This window comes from Camelus dromedarius, chromosome 1, assembly GCF_036321535.1.
Source record: "Camelus dromedarius isolate mCamDro1 chromosome 1, mCamDro1.pat, whole genome shotgun sequence".
NCBI lineage: Eukaryota > Metazoa > Chordata > Mammalia > Artiodactyla > Camelidae > Camelus > Camelus dromedarius.
The window spans coordinates 36,577,893-36,602,119 of NC_087436.1; the positions used below are offsets into that span (position 1 = coordinate 36,577,893).

Genomic DNA, 24,227 nt, shown 5'->3' on the forward strand with positions numbered 1-24,227 from the left:
ATTTTACATTATGAATGTGGAGGAGACTAGAAAAACAAATGTAAGGTTAACAGCTAAGAAAAAAAAATACTCAACACTTACTTTCCATATCTCTCCACAAGAAAAATAAATTATTAAACTTGGCTGTCTAAGACAAACATTTTAAATAAGAAAATGTGGCTCATTATAAGTGAAAAGATGACCTTATTATTTCCAGGCTTTATGCCAATAAAAAAGTTTTACTAAATAACTTCTAGTCATAATTAAGGCACTACTGGCAATTTTTGAGAAGACGGTGAATATAAAAGTGGCATCAGTGATAACGGGAAAATGTTACCTTAATTTTCACAAAGAAGGGAAAAGATAAATGTTTGGACACTAAAAATCATTGCTCACACGGCAAAACATCTACTATCCCTAGACAAACATTTTGAAAACCCTTAGGGAAAACGCATTTATCACAAGAAGCCAATCATAAGTATCATTTTCTGTTAATTAAATTAGATGCTTGGGAAATTCTGTAGCTCAGTTTTAACTTGATTTCAACAAAGCATTTTAGTTCCCTGAAGGTAGAGGACAGGGCTTATTTGTTTCTGGATTCCTGGTATTTACCATAGTCTCTGAACTCAACACATTCTCAAAACACAGATTTATTGATTCAAATGCACGTTATAGTTGAAAGGAAACTGGGAAAATATTGCTGGGGACATAACTAGGTGGGTTAATAGCTGATAAAATAATCACATATAAGGAATTTCCATTAATAAACTGCCACCATGTTTAAGACACCAAAAGCATCATACCTAGCTCTAAAAATTTAATAAATCTCAAAGATAGTGAACAGAAATATGAAAATTAAGAAAATATTTTCCTAAGTACTTATTATAAATCAAAAGTATGACAAACTATTTGAAAACAACAAAAAAGACTACATATCAAAACTTATGAGATGTTGCAAAATAAATCATTTTAAACTATTAAATAATGGTTTTAACTAAATAGAAAAATTAAAACATATGAAATAAGAATTGAGCTTAAAGAAAATAACCTTAAGTATTACAAAAGAAATAATAAAATAGGTTACAAATTTTACAAATCCAGCAGTAAAATAAATTGATGATTTGAATTTAAAAAGAATTTACTGCCACTGTTTAAATCAAAGTTAAATGTTTTTCTTCATTAAGTTGCCTCATTTATAGTTAACCAAAATGTAATCTAACATGCAGTCAATATTGACAAAAACTGTTTACTATGCTAAGTTTACTATATTCCTCAAATTAATAAATATTTACTAAGAACCACTGCCGTTTGATTATGTTACTCCTCACCAGGTACTGGTTAAAAGCTCTGCATGCATTATTTATTTAATCCTAATGATAGACATAGGAGGTATCTATCCTTGTCTCCATTTTTCAAGTGATGAAACTTAGGTTTAGCAGGCAAATAACTTGTCTGTCCAGGGTCAATACTCAATGCTTAGCACTCTAATTCCAGAGTTTACACCCTCAATCTATTTTCTATGCTACCTCAAACCTTTATTTTCTCAAATAAATCCTGCTACTTCTTTGTTGTAGTTGACAAGTAACCCTTCATTAACGTAAATCTTCCAGGTGACTCTTTCTGGAAAATGATACATTTTACAAACTCTACTTTATAATCAAGAATATTTACCTGATGTTTCTGAAATTCTTGATTCAGGTTCATCCAATTGTAGAAGCTCATCAAGAGCTAATTTTGCTGCATTGGATCTAGACTCCTTTTTATTTTGTCCCAGTCCAGTCTTGTACTGAATACCATCCACCACAGCACAAAAAGCAAAATACGGTCCCATAACATTACCTTAAAAAATAACTCAGAGTGAATGCTGTAATACTTCACAACATGATCCTGCAAAAGATGTCTGTCACATAGGAAAATATTCCAGTACAATTGTAGAAAACTATCGCAGCCTATCAGTTTTCTTATAGGGCCAATACAGTTTAAAAGCAAAGTTGAGTGGGCCCCTAAGCTAGTTCTGAGGAATCCTTCAAGTTCTGGTCCCAGATTTAGCATGAACAGTAGGGCCAGCTTCAGGGTACATGTCACACATGGAGCAACAGTGTCTTGCATAATGCCTGGCAACGGTAAGCATCCAAATATCTATCAAATGACCAATGAGAGGTAAATGTGGAGCCTCTAGCAACGTTTCTCTTCTTTCAAACTTCAATATTGATGAAGTTGAATTTCTCCTACTCTCTGAGTGCCTCAGTACTGTTATAAGCTCCAGAACAGAAGGAATCCCTGTGAAGAAATCTTATGCTCCTATCAGGGAGTCATGGTAAGCAACTACCCATCATAGCCTTAGAGTGGTAGGGGGATTCTCAAGGAAAACCGAAAAATAAGTAATAATAAAAAATATGCTAAAGAATTAAACTGAATGTCCAGTCATCCAAAATTCTCAGAAAAATTACCTTTATACAATTAATTACATTTACCTTGTCTTCCTATCTGCCTGATGAAACAGTATCATTTATATTAAAAGGCCAAAGAATTTCCTGGTTCAAGTTTTACTTGCTGGTATTCAGACTACAGAAGGTCTTTAAGAAACTTAAGTCTCCATTCTGGTTACGTTACGAATGGCTATGTACAATGTTACTCCACATAAGCCTCATTATTATTTTATTATCTTATCTTTTCACACATTACATTAACTGCTGGGTTTTCCTCTAAGATGTACACCAAGATTTTACAAGCAACTCCAGACTGTATCAGAATAAACTGCTTTCCTTCCAATATCTAGGACCTGTTTTCCAAGTTCCTTCCTTCACGATCAGCTGGGTTCCAAACCAAATTTACTAAACCTTAGACTATTTTATACTTTTAACAAATGGCCCAGATGATTCTAATGTGGGAGGTACCGCACATCAAATTTGTTAGTGAGTACTGTGTCAGAGCCCTTAAGCTCCATTCTATTTATATCTCAGGTTCTCAAACCTTATGATCATCTAAATCCATACTAAAGAGCTTGTTAAATACTGATTCTCTGGTTTTTCTACCAAACCTACTGAATTAGATTATTCAACTAGTACTATGCACATAAAATGAGCACCATTAACAATCACTGAGTTATATTTTTTAGTAGTTTCTGCTCAGATCAATGAAGATTTGCCCTAAAATTTTTTTTTTAACTGTGACCAATAGTTTACATTTTCCAAGGGCAGTGGAGAAAAATGGAGGAAAGCAAACTAGTTATACAGAAATTCAATCCATAGTATTAATCACATGAAGTAATCCAAACTATAGTGACAGGATCTAGGAAAACTCCATCTTCTATATTAAGACCCTATTTTTGCCACCTGTTAATTTACTGTTATTTCATCCAAAACAACGACTAGAAACTTTGCTTCAGTATGACAATATTTACTAAAAATCTCGAAAGCTTTAAATTCTTTGCAAAGATACTAACTCTGAGACACCCTACCAGCAAAAGTTAGTATCAGGAAGAGAAAATTAAACAAAACTACCTGATTGTGTGTGTATAAATATACACACAAGTACCCACACTTATATACACATACACAGATTCTTTTTTAAAAGATTGTGCTTTGATTCTCATGCTTTAAGCCTGCCAATGCCTCTTAAGAGCACTTTATTCTCTTGTCCCTCCACTTTCCAAAAGTTTTTCCACATCACTAGTCATAAAGTGACAAAATCAGAAGCTTCTTCCCATCTTTTACTAATCTGTACTCCTGCAGCCTTCCACAGACCCAGTATGATAACAGATTCTTCTGGTGGGAGAGCAGTTTAGTAGAGAATGGAGAAAACAGAAAAGTTTGCAGAGAATCAATAATGTGCTATTTTCACTTCTAATTTTTAAATTTCAGAAGCCAAATTTGACTATAATTTTTGTCAGGCATCATTATCACAGAATACTCATAAAACAATCATAGTCCAAATATGTAACATTCACACAAAAGCATGTTTGTGCTACGAGGAGTACTTATTTACACCTGAAAATCTACAACGCTGATAAAATTTCCATTAAACTAGCCATGTATAATAAGAAAAATTCAGTGATTGTAAAAATTTTGTATAAGTTAAATGTAGAGGCTTAGAAGGCTAAAGAAGTATGAACATAAAAATTTCTTAAGTATACTTGCAAAAACATACTAGTAGTTATCTAACTCCAATATTAGGTAAATAAGGAAAATAACCAAATTTAGTACTACTTATATACTTTGCTTTTAATAGGAAAGTTTTTCCCAGTACTGTAACAACCAGATACAAATTTGCACTTGCCTGTTGTTACTGTTTCCTTAAGGTCAAGCTGAACCCGCTGCATCTGTGCAAACTGGTGCAAGGCTGACACAGGATTTATCTCTCCACGTTTGTATTTCATTATAAATTCCTTAGGTATTTTTTTCGGAGGAAGGACAGGATTTGAAATAGATGAAAGGCCTTTGGAAAGCAATGGTTCTGGAAAATTACCTAAGAATAAATATTTATGCTTGTCAATTTGGTTAAATTAAAAAAAGAAGAAGACAAGCAAAAGCACTAAACCCTTCCCTAAAACAGATGATTTTTCCAAGACACAATCATATGTGTTTTTCATTAAAAATAAGTTTCCACTGCTAAAGAAGTGTAACCTCTTACCGGATATATCTTTTGGAGTATTAAGACTGTTTTACAAAGTGCTCTCACTGCCGTATCATAAGGGATATCAAAGAATCATAGAATTTTAGTGAGGCCAAGGCCTTCAGAGGCTCTCTAAGCCATTTCTACACATGACTTCACTAAGGCCTAGAACGTAAGACAGATTTGGGGCTAGGACCCAGTTTCTGCTTCCTATTCACTATTTTATATAAACTTTCACGTTGAATTCAATCGGATTTTTAAAGTATGTTTGTCTCTGCTTTACACAACACTATGTTAAGTGATATGTGGAATATAAACCAGTACAAGTCCAGCTCTGTTCCTTGAAGGGGAAAACACAGCCTCACCTCAAAAAGGCAAGACATGCTGGAAATTGTTTAATCTCATGTGGTAAAGAACAATTAAGTGAGCAGCCAGGGGAAGAATTTCCACAGTGTTAGGAGTCAAATTCAAGTTTCAGTCGGTACATGGCCACAGGTAAACGGATATATATCCAGGAAACATTTAAAGCAGAGGCTCAATAAAACTTACTGGCCATCCCAGAATCTTAAAGAACACAGGCATTATGACAAATGTAAAAGGGTTTGTACCCGTCACTTGAGTAACCTTGGATGCCATATTCGACAGGCTGTAACTCTCCGAGGAGTATCCTGCAGGTATAGATACCGTCTGGGCTGATGGCTGAACTGGCAAGTTCTTTTTCAGCATCTGAGCAAAGCTAGGGACCCGAGAACCCTGAAACCAGTCGTTGTTGCCAGACATTTTCTCACCTACAAATTATAAGAAAATTGGCAGAAAACAAACAAACAAACAAAGCCCAAGGTACTAGGTAGAATAAAAATACCCTGAAATAACCACATTCCCATAAACAGCCTTTACATACACACTCACAAGTCAAAGCTTCTTAACTGACGTCATGACTTCTTTGTGACTGGAGTCTTTCAGGTTTTTTGTTATTATTTTTTTTTTTACAGAACTGTCTCCTAAATCCCTCCCCACAGTGCTACCACAAAGAGAAAAAAAGAATGACGCGACCTGTGGTGAAGAGCCCTTACACCTACTCGGGGGTCAGGGAAAAAGAAAGAAAAGAAAACAAAAACATGAGACCCGCAGCGGCCTGTTGGCAGCCTCCCAAGTCCCTCCCCAACTCCCACCCACCAAAATTGTCCTTCTTGCCCTGCTGGCCGGACCCCGCAGGCTGGTAGTTCTGACTGAGCCGCAGACAGGGCCGCAGGCCTGGGGCTCGCCGGCCTGCCGCTGACGACGACGCCGTTGCTTCTCCCGGATGGCCTCAACCTCTCTCTTCAGACCGCTTGGCGTGAAAGCCACGCGACCAGCGCTGCGTCTTTCAAAAGCGGTCTCGCGGCCTCGCTGCAGGAGCGGGTCAGACGCGCCTGCGCCTGCCGCATCCAATCACCAACCGCCTCCGCGGCCCGCGCTCCCACCCCTGCGCATGCGCCAGCGCGTGCCTGCCGCGCTCCACGGCCTGCGTCGTCGCCAAGTTGTGCGACGCGAGCGCCTCGCACGTTCAGGGCCACGTAATGCCCGTGCGGGTCTCGTAGCGTGGGTGCTCAGGCCTATTGGCCACCTTCGGTGCTGGAGAAGGTGGGTAAGTCGCGCAGTTGGGTTTAGTCACTCTCCTGGCTGATGCCCTGCGCACACACCTCCTTCTCACCCTGCCTTTCCCTCTCCGTCCTGACAGAGCGCTGTAACGCGGCCTCCTTATCTAGTGGGCTTGGGGGCTGTCCTAGGGAAACCTATATGTGTGGGTGGTTTCTATTCTCTTTGTCCCAATTATTCTCAAAGATTGCACCTGTGGACAAGGTTTGGCCTCACGGTGTCTCTCCTGTTTTCAGAAAAAAACACCCTGGACTCCTGCAGGAGCCTCAGTGGTGGAGCCAAGCAAAGAATAATCAATCATGAAAACAGGTGAGGGCGTTCAGAGCTAATGGCTCTAATATAGAAGTGACAAACCCAATGTAGGTGTTCTCAATTCTTTACTCTTGTGAAAGTTGAAGGAGGCCCTAGTGGAGGTGTTAGTCGATAGATCGCTGAAAATATTTTAAATGGTAAATTACTAAACCAGTTTTGGCATGTAGTCCACAAGGACGTCAGGGAATTGACCGACATTGTTATAACAAAATTTAAATACCCCTCTAATTTTTTTTGTGTGTGGTAAAGGTTTCTCAAGGATTAAATCACTTTTAAATAAGAAATAGAAAACAGCAATAGAATTGATGGGAATGGCATCCATCTACGGATACATGGGCTAAATGGGAGGAAAAAACAGCCTTATTTCATTACGCAATGTATTTTCAATAAAAGCGGCATATTTTTCTTTAGTGACTATCAGAATGTGTTATGTTGCTTTGATCCAGTGCTCGTTAATAATTGTAACGATAAAAGCCTAGCTTTCTCCCCCTTTAACACTTATAATCTTTTTCTTATAGGAAATTTAAAAATTAAAATGTTAGTGCCAAGAAGTATGCTAAGGATGGTGAGTAAAACTTAAAAGTACAAAAATATATAATTACATTAGGGTCAAATTTGAGTAGAAACAGAAGCTCAAAAAGTAAAAGGAATGGTTAAAAATTATTCTTAGAAAGCATATATGTATAATATTTTATTTTGAAATAATTTTAGAGTTATAGAAAAGTCATAAAGTTTCTCTATATTCTTCCATCTAGTTCCCCCTAATGTTAACGTCTTGCACACCAATACATTTATCAAAACTAAGAAATTAACCTTGGGTGCAATACTACTAACTACACTATATACTTTATTCATATTTCACCAGTTTTTCTACTAATGTCCACTTCCTGTTGAAGAGTCAGTCCAGGATACTGCATTGCACTTACTGGTCTTGCCTCCTTAATTTTCTGTGGTCTATGATAAATTTTCAGTCTTTCCTTATTTTTCTTGACCTCGATACTTTTGAAGAGTCCTTTTTGGATGTTTTGTGAAATGACCCTCAATTTACATATACCTGATGTTTTCTTATGGTTATACAAGAGTTAAGGATAATTTGGGAAGACTGCTACAGAAGTCAGGTGCACATCTTGTGGCATATCAGAGAGTATGTGATATCAACTGTTAGTGGCAATGCTAACCTTGAGGACTTGGTAAAGGTTGTGTCTGTCAGGTTTTTCCACTATGAAGTTACTGTTTTCCATTTTCTATACTCTTGTTAGGAGGAAGTCCGACATACACACAAGGGGAGGGAAATAGAGGTCCACCTCCTGGAGAGAGGAGTATCACAGAATTTGTGAACATATGTTAAAACCACCATATTTATAAATATTTTGAGAGAGATAATTTGAGGCTATGCGCGTATCCTGTTTCACCCTGGAGTCTAATTTTCGTTTTGCCTGAAGCAGTTATTACTGTGGCGTTCTTTTTTTCTTAGATATGTTTTCTCAGTTAAATTTCTTCTTTTTTATTGAACTATAATGGACATATAACTTTATATTAGTTTCAGATGGAAAACATGATTTGGTATATGTGTGTATTGCATATTGATCACCACAACAAATCTAGTTAACATTCATCACCACACACAGTTGCAATTTTTTTTTCTTGTGATAAGAACTTTTAAGATCTACTAACTTAGCAAATATACAATACAGTATTATTAATTATAATCACCATACTGTGTATAACATCTCCAGGACTTATTTATTTTATAACTGGAAGCTTGTGCCTTTTGATATTCTTACCTCTTGGTTCTGGTAACCCCTAATCTGTTCTTTGTATCTATGACGTCATTTAAGTGAAATTATATAGTGTTTGTATTTCCCTGTCTTATTTCACTTATCCTAATGCCCTCAAAGTCAATCCATGTTGTCGCAAATGGCAAGATTTCCCTTTTTTATGGATGAATGATATTCAGTTGTGTATATATACCACATCTTTTCTGTCTATTCCTCCATTGATGGACATTTATGTTGTTCCATGTCTTGGCTATTATAAATAATGCTGCACTAAAAATGGGGGTGCAGATGCCTTTTCCAGTTAGGGTTTTCATTTCCTTAGGATAAACACCCAGTAGTGGAAATGCTGGATCATATGGTAATTCTGTTTTTAATTTTTGCAGAACCTCTGTATTGTTTTCCATAGCCACTGAACAAATTTACATTCCCTCCAACAGTGTATGAGGGTTCCCTTTTATCCACATCCTCGCCAACATTTGTTATTTCTTGTCTTTTTGATAGTAGCTGTTCCATTAGATGTGAAGTGGTTATCTCATTGTGGTTTTGATTTGCATTTCTCTGATAGTGATGTTGAACACCTTTTCATGTACCTATTGGCCATCTCTGTACCTTCTTTGGTATACACGATTTTAAAAATCAGATTGTTTGATTTTTTTGGTATTGAGTTTCATGAGTTCTTTGTGCATTTTGGGTATTAAACCCTTATCAGATATATGATTTGAAAATATTTTTTTTTCCATTCTGTAAGTTGCCTTTTCATTTTGTTAATGGTTTTCTCTCCTGTGAAGAAACTTTATAGTCCTATACAGTCCTGCTTGTTTATCTTTGCTTTTGTTGCCTTTGCTTTGGATGTCAAATTCAAAAAAACATTACCAACACCAAAGTCAAGGAGCTTACCACCTATGTTTTCTACTAGGAGTTTTTTGGTTTCAGGTCTTATTAGGTTCATGTCTTTAATCCATTTTGAGTTGATTTTTGTATATGGTGTTAGATAGTCGTCCACTTTCATGTGCCTGATTAGGCAAGTGCCACTGCTCTGTCTTCGAGTACACTGATTTTTTCTGCTGTTTCATCTAGTCTGATGAACCCCTCTATTGTATTTTTTAGTTCAGTTATTGTATTATTCAGCTTTGTCGGTTTTATTTAGTACTTTCTTGTATTTTCTATCTCTTTGTTGAAGTTCTCACTTTTTTAATCTATTCTTCTGAGCTTGGTAAACATTTATCTTATTTTGTACTGTTTCTCAAATAAATCACTTATCTTCCTTTTTATTAAGGACTTTTTCTAAGGTTTTATTTTGTTCTTTCATTTGAAACACATTCCTTTGTTTCTTTGTTTTTCTTGAGTCTCCAGTTCACTTCTATGCATTAGAAAAAACAGCCACCTCTTCCAATCTTAAAGGATTGGCCTCATGTAGGAGATGAACGTTATTGTTCAGCCCTTCCCTAGCTCATTCATGGTTGCTTCTCAAAAACTTTGTGGTTGTCTAAGTAGTTTAGTTTGTTCTTAGTGCCTCCGTATAGTTGAGGGTGTGTCAAGATCTATCAGTGACCCAATGGAGGGAAGATTTTAGTCATTACCTAGATTTAGTCTGATCGAAAGCTGAATCCTGAGGTAGAAACTTTGAAAGTATGCAAATATACCTCTTTCAGGGGGAGACTGGGTGTTGGGCTTTTCTGTTTGCCCCCTCTGCACTGAGTCTGGGATGATAGCCAATTAAGAACTTTTTCTTTGTTTACCGCCATCCCATTAAACCCATGAACCCAACCCATGCACTAGCCACCAGAGCCAGGCTATTAAGAGATGTGTCTTCTGGGGTGCCAGACATGTGCACAGGCTTCTCAGAGAGACACTGGTGATCTGGGGTGAGGCGGGGGAGGACATGAAGATAGTGCCACCAGCCTAGCCTCCCTGGTCTCTGGAGAGGATTGCAGTGGGCCCTTATATGTGTGTTTAAGTAGAAACCTGCCCCTCAGGCCACAGTATGAAGATAAACTAATAGGGCTCTTTCACAGTCTGCTGCTTCTCCACTGTGCCCTGGGTGGATAGCCAGTTAATAATTTTGTTGTTACAGTCTTGTGGGACCTGTGAACATAAGCCCTTCTGAGTTCACCAGAGTCAGGCAATCACGAGGTGACCTCTGGGTGGTATGCACAAAAACTAGGGCACCAGACATTTGCACGAACTCCTTTCTGGGAGGTACTTGTGACCTGGGGTGAGGCAGAGGGAGGACACAAAGATGGTGCCTGCTGGCCTCTATGATCTTTGGAGAGTATTTAGGTAGACCCCTAGATGTGTGTTAAATTAGATGCCTTCTCCTTAGCCCAAAGCTTTACGATAAGCAAATAGTCCTCTTTTACAGAAGGACTGGATGTTTCAGTCAGTTACCTCAGTGCTGGGCCTAGGATGTAGTCACAGTGAGTCCATGCAAACCCTTTCAGGACTGTTTCTCTGTTCACTATGGCTTTGTGTGTCTTGTGGATGCAAGCCTTATTGGCTTTCATAGCTAGATGTTTTAGGGGCTCATCTCTTAGGTGCAGGTCTTCAAAGTTGTCAGATGTAGGATTCAAACCCTTTCTTCTTGAGCAGAAGCTTGGAGTTGTGAGTTCCTTACTGATTGTGTGCCACCACACTAGGGGTGGGGTTTATGGCAAGATTGTGTCTCAGCCTCTTCTGCCTGTGTAGATGTGGGGATTTTTTGGTTGCCCATTGCGTAGGCGTCGCTCAGCTAGTTTTGTGGGTTTTTTCAGAGGAAATTGTTCTATATGTAGCTGTACATTTGGTGTGTCTGTGGGAGGAGGAGAGTTTGGGATCTTCCTATTTCATCATCTGAACCAGAACTTCTACTATGATGTTCTAATGGTGATTTTCTATTTCCCTCATTCCTTCTACATTTATTATTTGTAATATTTATAAGAAAAAATTGTCCCCTTCCCTTATGTATATTCAGTCATTTACACCAGTTTGGAGTCATTTTTAAAATTATTACATGGGTATAATCCAGTACTGTTACTATTTTGTTGCTCTGATGTCCCAGCTTCGGCAGCTCTTTCATGTTGACTCCTGTGCCCTTTTGACATCTCCCCATTAAAAAAAAAGTATTTCCTTACTTTCTGGCACTATAAGTTGCTTGTATTTTTCATGCCCCAGACCTAAAATTGGCCATTTCTTCAGGAAACCCTGGTTATTTTTCATTGGATAATCGTAAAGAGAAGCTAAGATCTTGGAGCTAGTGGTACTTGTTGCTATTGAAGTGTCATTGCTTCCGTGCCTGCACAGAGAACAGAGCTAATAAATACTAACTCATATATACAGACACATTTGTATTTTGGTATCTATACATAAAGATGTGTTTGTACCTTTATCTTTGTCTGTAATCCAACACCACAACATTCATTCTAGAGTTCCCCTTGCTTATGTGTGACTTCTTTCTCTCATACCAGGTGGACTACAATAAAAATGACTTTCTAGTGACTGGCTAATCCCATTTTGAATATTACTTTTATTCAACAAATGTGTATTAAGCACTAATTCATAAGGCCTTATCATGGCAAACCTGCACCCAAGTGGATGATTTTTTATATAAAGATCTTTGAGAATTAGGAGAAATCAGTTATTTTGGGTAATTAAGATGGCCTATGATAGTTACCATCCCCTTCGCATCTAAAACTGTATCAAGTTCTGTTTTAAGAACTCAGATCAAAACACATTATTTGCAAGCTTTTATCTGTGATGCTTTTGGTTTCTTCATCAATCTGAGCGAGAGCCTTGCTGGGTAGAGTATTCTAGATTGTTAAGCTTTTCCCCTTCATCGCTTTAAATATATTGTGTCACTCCCTTCTGGCATATAAAGTTTCTGCTGAAAAATCAACTGATAACCTTTTGGAAGCTCCTTTGTATCTCATTTGTTGCTTTTCTCTTGCTGATTTTAATATTTTCTCCTTATCCTTAATTTTTGTTCATTTGATTACTATGTGCATTGGTATGTTCCTTTTTGGGTTGATCCTGTGTGGAACTCTGAGCTTCCTTGACTTTCCTTTCCCAAGTCAGGGAAGTGTTCAGTTATTATCTCTTCAAAAATTTTCTCAGGTCCTTTCTCTCTCTCTTCTCTTTCTAGATCCCCTATATTTCAAATATTAGTTTGCAGGCTTCATGTTATCCCAGAGTTCTTTCAAACTATCCTAATTTCTTTTCATCTTTTTTTTTTTTCTGTTCTATAGTAGTGATTTCCACTGTCTTTTAGCTCACTTATCCATTCTTCTGCCTCATTTAGTCTATTCTTGGTTCCTTCTAGTATGTTAGTCATTTCAGTAATTTTATTCTTCAACTCTGTGTATTCTTTATATTTTCCAGCTCTTCGCTAAAAACTTTGCTCTGGATCTGTATTCCTCTTGAGTTCTCTGAACATTTTCTCCATCATTATTCTAAACTCTTTCTTGGATAGGTTGCCTGTCTCCTTATCACTTATTTCTTCTTCTGGGATTTTATCCTTGCCTTAGCCTGGAAGACATTTCTCTGCCACTTCATATTGTCTGTCTTTCTATTTGTATTTTTAGGTAGGTTAGTTATATTTCTTGACCTTGGAGAAGTGGCCCTCTGTGGGAGACATCCTATGCATCCCAGCCTTATTCTCCTCTCTTGTCACCCTAGGGCCAGGATCCATCCAGTCCCTGGGTAGTGTCTGGCCTGTGTTTATGGATTCCTTCTGCAGACTTTGGGATTGTTGTTTTCTTATTTCTAGTATCTGCTTGCTGGTAGATGAGGCTGGATTAGAGGCTTGTGCAGGTTTCCTGGCAGGAGGAGTTAGTGCCTCCACACTGCTGGGTGAAGCTTGGTCCTGGTCTTCTAATAGGTAGGACCATGTCTAGGGGCATGTCTAGAGGTGTTTGTGGGGCTGAAATCCCTCCCAGTATGTTATTTGTCCTTCACTTAAGCCTGCAGGCTATTGGGTGGAGCTAGGTCTTGGTGCTAATGATCCAATCAGGATGTCAGCCTCCAGGAAAGCTCTTGTAGATGAACACTCCCTGAATGTCTGCCACCAGCTTTTATGTCCCCAGGGTGAGCCACAGCCCTCTCCTACCTCCCCAGGAAACCCTCCAAATCTAGCAGGCAGATATGGCCCAGGTTCCTATGAAATCACTGATTCTGCCCTTGGACCTGGTATGTATGAGATTCTGTGTACTCTTCCCAAGAGAATGAAAGTCTCTATTTCCCCCAGTCCCATGGGGCTCCTAGAGTTAAGCCCCACTGGCCTTCAAAGCCAGATGTCCTAGGGTCTCCTCCTCCCAATACTGGAACCCCAAGCTGGGGAGCCTGATGTGCGGCTCAGAACTCTCACTCCTGTGGGAGGGCCTCTGTGACTTAATTGTTCTTCAGCTTGTGGGTCACACACTCGGGAGCCATGGGGCCCAATTATATCATGAGCATGCCCCTCCTACTATCCCACTGTGGTTCCCTTTTTATGTTTCCAGTTGAAGAAGATCTCTTTTGCTAGGTTCCAGTCTTTTTTTTTTTTTCCCAATGGTTGTTTAGCAGTCAGTTGTGGTTTTGTTGTAGTCACAGGGAGAGGTGAGCACGTGGTCCTACTACTCTGCTATCTTGACCCTCCCCTGGAGTCTCTTTTATAAGGGTACTAATCCCATTCATGATGGCTTATTACTTAATCACTTCCCAGAGGCCCCACCTCCAATTACAATCACATTGGGAATTAGGTATCGACATATGAATTTTAGGGAGACACATTCAGTCCATAGTATATATTTAAATTTAGAAGAAACTGCCAAAACTTTCTAGAGTGACTATAACATTTTTTCATTTCCACCAACAATAAATGAGAATTCCTATTGCACTGCATTTTTACCAGCATTTGGTATTTTGTTAGTTTTTTAACTTTTATTTTAGCCATTATAGTAGATATGAGGTGGTATCTAATTGTAGTTTTAATGGGCATTTCCCTAATGTCTAATGATGTTGAGTATATTTTCATATATCTTTGCCATCCATATACTTTCCTTAGTTAAGTATCTGTTCAAGTCTTTTACCCATTTTCTAAATGGAAATTTTCTTTTCTAAGTTTTTATTAAGTTTGAAGAGTATTTATGGATTCTTTATACAAACCCTTCATTGGATATGTGATTTGCATATATTTTCTCCCAGTCTCTGGCTTGGGTATTCTCTTAATAGTGTCCTTGTAGATGAGAAGTTTTTAATTTTGATAGTCTGATTTACAGGTATACCTTGGAGATACCGTGAGCTTAGTTCCAGATCACTGAAATAAAGCAAGTATCACAATAAAGTGAGTCACACAAATTTTTTGTTTCCCAGTACATGAGAAAGTTGTATTTGCACTATAATGTAGGCTGTTAAGTGTGCAATAGCACTATGCCTTTAAAAATGTGCATAATACTTTATTGTCAAAAAATTCTAACCATCTCCTGACAGTGCAGGGTTGCCACAAACCTTCAATTTCTTAAAAAAACTAAGTAGGATCTATGAAGTACAGTAAAGGAGAGCTGTATAAAATGAGGTATTTCTGTGTCAATTTTTTCTTTTATGGTTCATTCTGTTGGTATTGTATGTAAAAACTTATCACCAAATCCAAGGTCACACATTTCCCCTATGTTTTCTTCTAGACAATTTTATAATTTTAAGTTTTATATTAGGTTTATATTTTTCGAAGTTGAGTTAATTTTTTTTGTATAAGTTGTTAAGCTTATGTCCGGCTTCTTTTTGTGTGTGTGCGCCTATGGACATTTAATTGTTTCAGCACCATTCAAGAAAACTGTTTTTCCTCTATTGAATTTCTTTTGCACCTTTATCAAAAATGACTTTGACATGTTTACGTGAAGGTTATTTTACCTAAAAACACTGGTTACAACTTCCAGTATGATGTTGTAGAGGAGCAGTGAATCAGGACATCCTTGCCTTATTCTGAATTTTAAAGGAAAAAAATTTATTCTTTCATCATTAACACGTTGATCTCCCACTGTGGATTGAGTGTGTTTCCTGCAGGGCCCAAATTCACACTTCACCACAGTGTGAATATATGTGCTTATACTTAATCTTGTTTATTTTTCCAGTATAATTGGAATTGTTTAAAAATTTTTTTTCTTATTTTCAATTTTTGACCTCTTCACCATTTTATTTCTTTTTGGAATGTCATTATTCTGCACGGAATAAATTCAGGTAATAGAATAGTCTGGGATGCTGTGGCATTATTTTGATACTCATTAGCTTGAGAATGATGTGTGATCTGACTAGTAGAACCGGTAGATAAGTGGTTGTTTAGAATGGTACTCTGTTCGTTGGCCTGCTCTGTTTGACTTGGCTCAGCAGTTTTATTCTGCATCTCAGAGTCTGTGCATCTTTCAGTATCATTCTGTGATTTTTCTTATCCTTACAGTATCTGTCAGACAATGTGAAAATACAGTTGACAGCAGTCCTAGCAGTGTTGATGAAGTGATCCATGTCAGAAGAAGATACATAAATAAAATTTTGTCAAGTTCAATCTCAGAGAATGAGGAGAAAGGTGATGTTGAAGTTGAAAACATTGAGGAGGTTTTAGAACAATTAGTTGTAGAAGAAGAGGAAGAAATAGATGATGATGTTACTGGACAATACTCAGTGGAAAGAGTTTAGTGGCAGACACAAGTCGTTTATATTTACAGGAAAAAGTGGACTTCTGACAGAATTACCTTGTGATACCAGCTCAGGTGAAGTTCTTTCACTATCTTTAGATAGTGAAATACTAAACCTTTTGGTAAAGGAGACAAACATATGCAGAACAAAAATTACTTCAATATCTAAATATGGAATATAGTCAAATTAAGAGGTGGAAACCTACTTCTGAAGAAATTAAAAAATTCCTTGCTCTTCTGATTTGGATGGGTCTAGTGAGAAACCAATATTTATAACTAAATATTGGTCAAAAAACTCCCTTTACAATTTCGCATTGCCACATACCATGATATCTCGTGATCATTTTGATTTATTATCAGATTTGCACTTTGCAAATAATGAAGCTATTGAAAGAAGTGATAGATTTGGAAAAATATCACTGTTGATAATTGATGGATTAATTCTTAGACTGAAAATTATCAAAGAACTTTTTCACTGGGCCCAGATGTCATAATTGATGAGATGATGGTTCCTTGCAGGGGAAAGCTTATGTTTAGGTAGTATATACCAAATAAGACACACAAATATGGAATAAAATTATTTAAGTTATGTTCGACTGAAGGTTATACATGGTCAATAAAAATATATTCTGGACGAGAGAATAGTGGAGTCAGGCAAATTGGATTAGCTCAAAATGTTTTCAGTGAGCTTGCAGAAAAATTACTGAATGAAGGACATACCTTGTATGTAGATAACTTCTACACCAGGTACTAATTGGCCCTGAAATTTTTCGTTTGAAAACTCATGTTGTTGGGACTGTATGGCACAATAAGTTTATTTTGAAAGATGTTATGTCCATCCACTAAAAAGAGGTGAAATGGTTTTGCAAGAAGATGACAATGGAATTGTCATCCTGAAATGGAAAGATATTCAGGATATAAGAATACTTTCGACAAAACACACAACCATTATGGTACTGGTTCAAATTCATCTGCTCGTCGCCGCAATCTTACAAAAATGAAGCCACTAGCCATACTTGATTATAATAAAGGAACGTGTGAAATCAATAGAAGTGACCAGATGGTTTCATATGCAGTGATGTTATGAAAAAGTATTAAATGGTACCAGAAATTAGCACTACATCTACTTATTGGTATTTCTGTCATAAGTGCACATACTGTATATCCAGCAAAGGCAAATAAAAAGATTAAAATATCAGATAGGGAACTTTTAGTTAAGGAATGGTTATAGTCTCCAAATATTACATTCAATAATATGCAAAGCGACAAAGCAGAAGCAATTCACAAATTCACAAAAATCTGCAAAGCAAAATAAGAAGAATGTGTGTTCTCTGTTATCAGAAAAGCAGGCAAACTTTGGAATGACAAAAAACTAGAAGAGATGTAAAAAAGACAGGAATATATTGTCCTAGTTGTCCAAAAACACTGCAATTTTGTATAAATTGTTTTAGTGAATATCGTAAGAAAATAATGTAATGTATAATTTTGTTCAAAAGAAATTTTTTATCTGTATATATATTTTTATGTTGTTACTATTAAATACTTGTATTACAAATGAAAACTGTTGCAAATTACTTGTAAAAACCTCCATAATTGTATGAAGGAAAGTGTCACCCATATCTGGGTGATGGGGCCTCTGAGGAAACACAACTGTCACCTAGATTTGGGTGACGTGGCAATCAGTGTGTTAAGTATGATTGTTAGCTATAGGTTTTTCAGCTTAGAAAAGTCTTTTCTGTTCCTAATTTGGTGAAGCTTTAAAAAAAATCATTAATGGATGTTGAATTTTGTTGAATGCTTTTTCTGTATCTATTGAGATCTTCTTTTAAAAGTTAGTTTGTTAACACAGTGAGTTATATTGATTTTCAAATGCTGAGCCATCCTTGAATTCCTGGGGTGAACTTCATTTTGGTGTTACATATTATGCTTTTTATATATTGCTGGATTCAATTAGCTACTATTTTGTTGAGGATTTTTGTGTTCATGAGGAATATTGGGCTATCGTGTTCTTTCCTTGTGATGTCTTTGGTTTCAGTATTCGGATAATTTGGCCTCATAGAATCAGTTGGGAAGTGTTCAGTATTCTTTTACTTTCTGAAGAAGATTAAGTAGAATTACTATTATTTCTTCCTTGACTGTTTTGTATTTTCCAGTAAATTTTTTGGACGGTTTTTAACTACAAATTCAATTTCTTTAATCAATATACAACTATTTAGGTTATCTGTTTCTTAGATGAGTTTTGGTATTTTGCACCTTTTACAAGATTAGTCCACTTCATCTAAGTTTTGTGTAATTGTGTCAAATTTATGGCCAGATAATTTTTAATTATCTTAATATGTGTGGGATAGTGATATCCTTTCCTTTATTTCTAATATTAGTAACTTGCATCTACTTTACCTGGGCTAGAGGTTGATCAATTTTATTGATGTTCTCAAAGAAGCAACTTTTGGTTTTACAGATTTTTTTCCTCTTATTTTCCTGTTTAAATTTTATAGATTTCTGCTCTAATATTTATTATGCCCTTCCTTCTTCTTGCTTTGGATTTGTTACTTTCTCTCTAATTTCTTTACTTCCAAGGTTAGTTTACTGATTTCAGATCATCTTTTCTAATATGAATTAATTCTATAAATTTCCCTCTACGCACTGCTTTACTTGCATTCCACAAATTTTGATACACTATATTTTCATTTTAATTTAGTTTAAAAAGTTTAAAACTTCCTTTGGGACTTCTTCTTTGCCCCTTGGCTTACTTAGAAGTGTGTTGTTTAGTTTCCAAGGATTTTTCAGATATCTAGTTTAATTCTGTTATGGTTTGAGACCTACTGTGTATGATTTCTATTTTAGATTTGTTAAAGTTTGTCTTACGGCTAAGTATGTCTTACGGCTAAGTGAATGTTCTATTTGAACTTGGAAAGCATCTATATTCTGCTGTTGGTGGTTAGAGTGTTTTATAAATACCAACTAGGTCAGGTTGGCTTTTAGTGTCATTCAGGTCATCTGTATTCTTATTCATTTTCTTCCTACTTGTTCTGTTAATTACCCAGAGTGGCATGTTGATACCTCCAGCTATGGTTGTGGATATATTTATCTTTTAGTATCTATCAGTTTTTGCCTCATGTATTTTGAAATTCTGTTGTTAGGTGTGTACACATGTAGGATTATTACGTCATCCTGAATTGGCCACTTATGTCACATCCCTCTTTGTCCTGATAATATTCCTTGTTGTGAAGGTTCTTTTGCCTAAAGTTAATATATCTACTTCAGTTTTCTTTTGGTTAGTGTTTTCATAATATGTATCCTTTTTTTTTCAATGTCTCTGTGTATGTATAAAGTGAATTTATTATTGTTAGGATATAATTAGTTCTTGCTTTTTTATTCAATCTAATAATCTTTTGTTTTTTTACTGGTGTATTTAGGCAATTCACATTTAAAATGATTATTAATGTGGTTGGATTAAAATCTTTCATCTTAAGGTTAGCTGTTTTCTATTCCATTTTTTCCCTGACTTCTCTGGGTTTAATTGTACATTTTTATGATTCCATTTCATCTTGTCTATTGACTTAATATTTATGTCTTTTAAAAACTTTTTTAGTAGTTGCCCTAGAATTTACAGTAATTTTAAACTAGGTCAACCTTCAGATATTATAACATCTAACATGTGAGTATTATCTTATTATAGTCCCAATTCCTCCTTTATATGCCGTAAGCACAATATACTGATAGTTTTTCTGGTTTTTGCTTTACACTGTTAATTATCTTTTATAGCAATTAAAAACAAGAAAGATATTTTTGTTATCCTCATTTACTCCCCTTTCAACACTCTGCATGTCTTTATATAGATCCAAGTTTCTGACTGTATTATACTCATTTAGAAGTTCCTGCTCTTTTTCAGATGTAATGTTGGGACTAGTTCTCCTAGTGGTAGAACTTTTTTTTTCTTTTTATTCTCCTCCAGTTTCAGTGACTTTCCACCAGTGGCCTCAGGCAACAGTTTTGTTGCCTTTCCTCTGCAGATTAAATTTTTATTCCTTAGGAGATATAGAGGACATAGACCTGGGCTGAGTTTCAGTGGTGGCCGTTCTTCCCAGTCTCTAGCCAGCACCATAGGGGAAGCTTTTTCATGATTCACCTTGATTTACCCTGTGAGCATCTTGTGGGATTTGTGGGGAGAAAGCTTGTGGGAAGGCACAAAATCCCCTATGTCTGGCCCCCCAGGGCATCACAGTCTTACTCTTGCCTGTGCTCAGCCTGTAACAATTAGTTAAAAATTACTGGCTGAATCTTATTAGCTTGTATGGCATTTGTGAGTATGTGGCCCAAGTAAGCAAATGCTCAGGTCCTATTTATCCTTATGCCTGTCTCTCTTCAGATTTCGTGTTAGTTGTTTACACTGTGACCTCAGTTTTCTGATGGGTTCAAGAAAAATTGTTAATTTACAGTGTGTCTAGCTTTTTTACTCTAATGATGAGCACAGTGCTTTTTACCAGTTCTCTACCTCTCCAAGCTGAAACTTTTAGTTCTCTGATATTTTTAAATGAATGATTTTGAGCCTTAAATTCCTAGGATTTTATCTTGGGTACATTTAAAAAGAATGATATAACACACCAACTACCCTGATTCTGGCCCTGCTACAGGCTGGCTTTTACAGTTACCATAGTTGACCTGTTTTACCTGGGTAAATTTATACCTATTGTCCCTTCCTTTTTGGTTTCAGCCACAATCAGCATGTTAAGTTTAGCATGTGAAGGCTGTAGCAATACAGTATAATGTTTTGGGCCCTATTTTTTTTTTAAGTGATTACAATATTCATACAGCCAGAGTCTGATAAATTTTAATTAAGATTTATCTGACTTAGACTCTGGGACCAATAATCCACATAATCTGCATAAAATTCCCAGTGAATTATACAGTAAAATAAAAAGTTTAAGTAATTTAGTGTTTAAGGCATTTCAGTGTAATTTAAATGATCTTGTATTTCAAAGCTATGTGAATGTTGTTTATGTATTAAGTAAACTTCCTCAGATTTGATACCATATAAATACCACTCTTAACAAATGATTGATTGCCTAGTGTATACATGAAAATACACCAGATTTAAATCCTTGCTTTCCGATTTTGACATATTGACGTACATTTAACTAAATACCAAATGGTCCAAAATACACTGTATAACTTGAAGGACATTTTGGCAGCTGTTGAACTTTCATCCTTCATACTTGACATGACTGCCCTTATTATTTGGCAAGGAAAGCTATGGGAAATGGAATGATAGTGACATCCTCATCTCATACATGACACCATCATTAACCCAGTTGCTCAAGCCCAAAACCCAGGAGCAAGGTCATAGTGTAAGGTTGTGAACAAGGACACAGAGCCAAGGGGGCACATGGGCCTGAAGTTCACATGCCTTGGTTTGGAGCTTCTTTGGCCTGACAAACAAATGTTCTTTTTAATTTCTAATCTAATAAATATAATTACCCTGACTATGCCCAGGAACTATCATTGACTTCTTTCTTTCCAAGCCTTAGTCTACATTTGGTTCTTTTGACTCTGTTTCTATAACATGTCCTGAAAGTTCATTTCTCACCATTTCCATTACTACCAAACCTAGTCCAGGCAACCATTCTTTCTTTTGGCGACTTTTGTGGTAGCCTTCTGACAGGTCTTCCTGCTTCCTACTCTTGCCCCTGTAATCTACCAGTTAGCCATTTTCCATTTTTCTTTCAAAAGAATGTTTAGAAGAATTATTTAGATCTGAGAAAGAAGTGGGTGAAGATAAATGAATATGTGAGAGGCAATGTTAGATAATGACCAAGTAATGAGTTTTCAGAGTTAGCACAGTGTTTTAATTTAGGCATTGCTGTTCATTTGCTTTTTCATCCATTCACTAATGTAGGCAACAAATACATTGAGTGTCTACCATGCACCACTGGTTTAGGCCCTGGGGATACAACAGTGAACAAACAGAAAAAAAAAAAAAAATCCTGGCCTCCACGGAGCTCACAATCTAGTGTGAGACAATGAAAACATAAATAAATAAAATTATACAATGTTAGTGAGAAGTGCTAAAAGGTAATGATAAAGCAGAGAAAGGAGACATACAGTTATAGAGAAGGGAGTTAAAATTTCAGATAGGATATTTAAGGAATACCTCACTGAGAAGACTTCTGTTAAAAACTTGAAGACAATTAACCTTGGTCAGTTACCTGGCCCTCTGAGCTTCAATTTCTTCATGTGCAAAATAAGCTGATTATTGTCCACTACCAGAGAGCATCCTTATTCTTTTTTCTTACAGTTTCATATTATTCCACCTAAGTGGGTCTGTCATATTTTATTTAACCTATCTTCTGTTGATAGACGTTTGAATTGTTTCAAACCATTTACTATGAAGAGTACTGCAATAAATATTCTTACATAATTATTTCACACATACATGGATATATCCAGCATTGGGATTGTTCAGTAAGAGATTATATGCCTTTGTAATTTTAACAGCTGTTGCCTAATTGTCCTCCATGGGGGTTGTTCCAGTTTACATTCCTAGAAGCAATGTACAAATACGGCTTTCTCATAGCTTGTCTAATAGAGCCACAGAAGTTTTGAACAGTTACAGATTTGTTTTAAATTGCCCTTTTCTTTTTACAGCATTATCACGGTTAGTACCAGAGATAAAATTTATACTTATGTCATTTTTTGGTAATCTCATTTCTATAATATTTAAAGGCATAGGAAATTTTTAACATTTAAAACTCAGTAGCACATTGTTTCTTTGAAGCAGAGAATTAATATGTCAATTATGACTCAAGAAACTAATTTTAACATTGTAAAATGACTATAACTCAATAAAAAAAGGAATATAAAAAGAAAAAGAAAAAGAGAGCTTAGCTCTGAAGAGACAACAATTTATTGGCCAGAACTGGTCACATGATCCCACCCAACACCAGGGGCTAGGAAGTACAGTCTTACCAGGTGCACCCGTGGACAGAGTTGGACACAACTGATGAGAAGTGTTAAAAGCAGTGTTAATGACTATCACATGGACACATATGTGGTATTGTCAGGGAATATGAGCTGGAGCAGTCCAGGAAGGCTTCATGGAGGAAAGGGGCTCAAACAAGGCTCTGAAGACTAGGCAAGATCCAGATAGACAGAAAAAGGAAAGGCACTGCCGACAGGAAAGACGCCCAAGTCAAAGCCAGACACTGGGAATGAAGCTGGTACAAGGCAGTCAGGTGGGGGTGGGGAGGGTGGGCTAAAACTGCAGGATTTGGTTATTTTACCAACCAGATGCTGATCCTTTCACAATGTCAAGCAAAACTGATCCAGCGGGCCAAGATGACAGGTAGGGCTCTGGCAACCCTGGCCTCTTCGCCTGTGCCTTTGTTTTTTCACCTTTCCATTCGAGAAATTTTGAAACTTACACAAAGGGTTGCAAAAATAAAAATAGTAAATATTCTCCCCCCCCCAATTTTTTTTTAGTTATTTTGTTTCATGAAGTAACTATCTTAGATACTTCTCTGGTAAGCTTGACTAATAAAAATAATGTACCTATAGCTTCCAACTGTAGGGGTGACTAGGGGGGATATAGTGATAAAGCAGATGATGGATAAGATGGTCTAGCAGAAAGAATAAAAAATTGTGTATTCTATTCTAAAATAGTGACTCTAGACACTAGGGTTTTGGTTTTAGTTGTGTTACTAAATTGCTGTGTGATCTTAGCAGTTCTTAATTCCTCTACTGACACTGTGTGTGTAGAGAGACACACACACACACACACACAACCCCCCCCCCCCCCCCGCTAAGTATCTTCACTCTGGAATTGTTTTTAATCTGGCCCAGATAATAATGCCTTATCTACCTAAGTGCAAGAGGCTCCACCAGAGGCTTTCTTGAGATGTTTTCTACCTCATAGTTCTTCAGTTATACTGTTTACCCAACCTTTAAACCAACCGTATTGACTTGGCTAGATTTCAAACTTGAGTTGTGATGAACAGTATGATAGTTACCTTTGAATATTATTTTAGATTTTGCTATTCTTTTTAAAAATCTTTTTATTTATTATACTTGAATATGTATACTACATTATACATATTCATAGGCACAAAGAATACATATAAACATATAAAGAATATAGTATAATAAAGCAAATAGCTGTGTATTCACTAATAGCTTAAGAAATAGAATATCTAATATCTCTGAAGCCTCTGCTGTTCCTCTCCCTAATTGTATCCTCCTTGAGCTAATTTTAATAAGTATGTATTACCTTCTA

At 36.5% G+C, this 24,227-nt stretch overlaps 1 protein-coding gene across 1 annotated transcript in view; it reads right to left on the bottom strand.

Moving 5' to 3' along the window:
- The window catches only part of ADAD1 (adenosine deaminase domain containing 1), a 32,004-nt gene extending 26,599 nt beyond the window's left edge, over positions 1-5,405 (bottom strand). The window contains exons 1-3 of the mRNA XM_010985552.3: positions 5,202-5,405; positions 4,258-4,446; positions 1,651-1,818 (exon numbers count right to left, since the gene is read on the bottom strand). Of these exons, the coding sequence (XP_010983854.2) occupies positions 1,651-1,818; positions 4,258-4,446; positions 5,202-5,373 (529 nt within the window). The 5' untranslated portion in view covers positions 5,374-5,405. The remainder of the gene's footprint in view (positions 1-1,650; positions 1,819-4,257; positions 4,447-5,201) is intronic.
- Between the last annotated feature and the right edge of the window lie 18,822 nt (positions 5,406-24,227).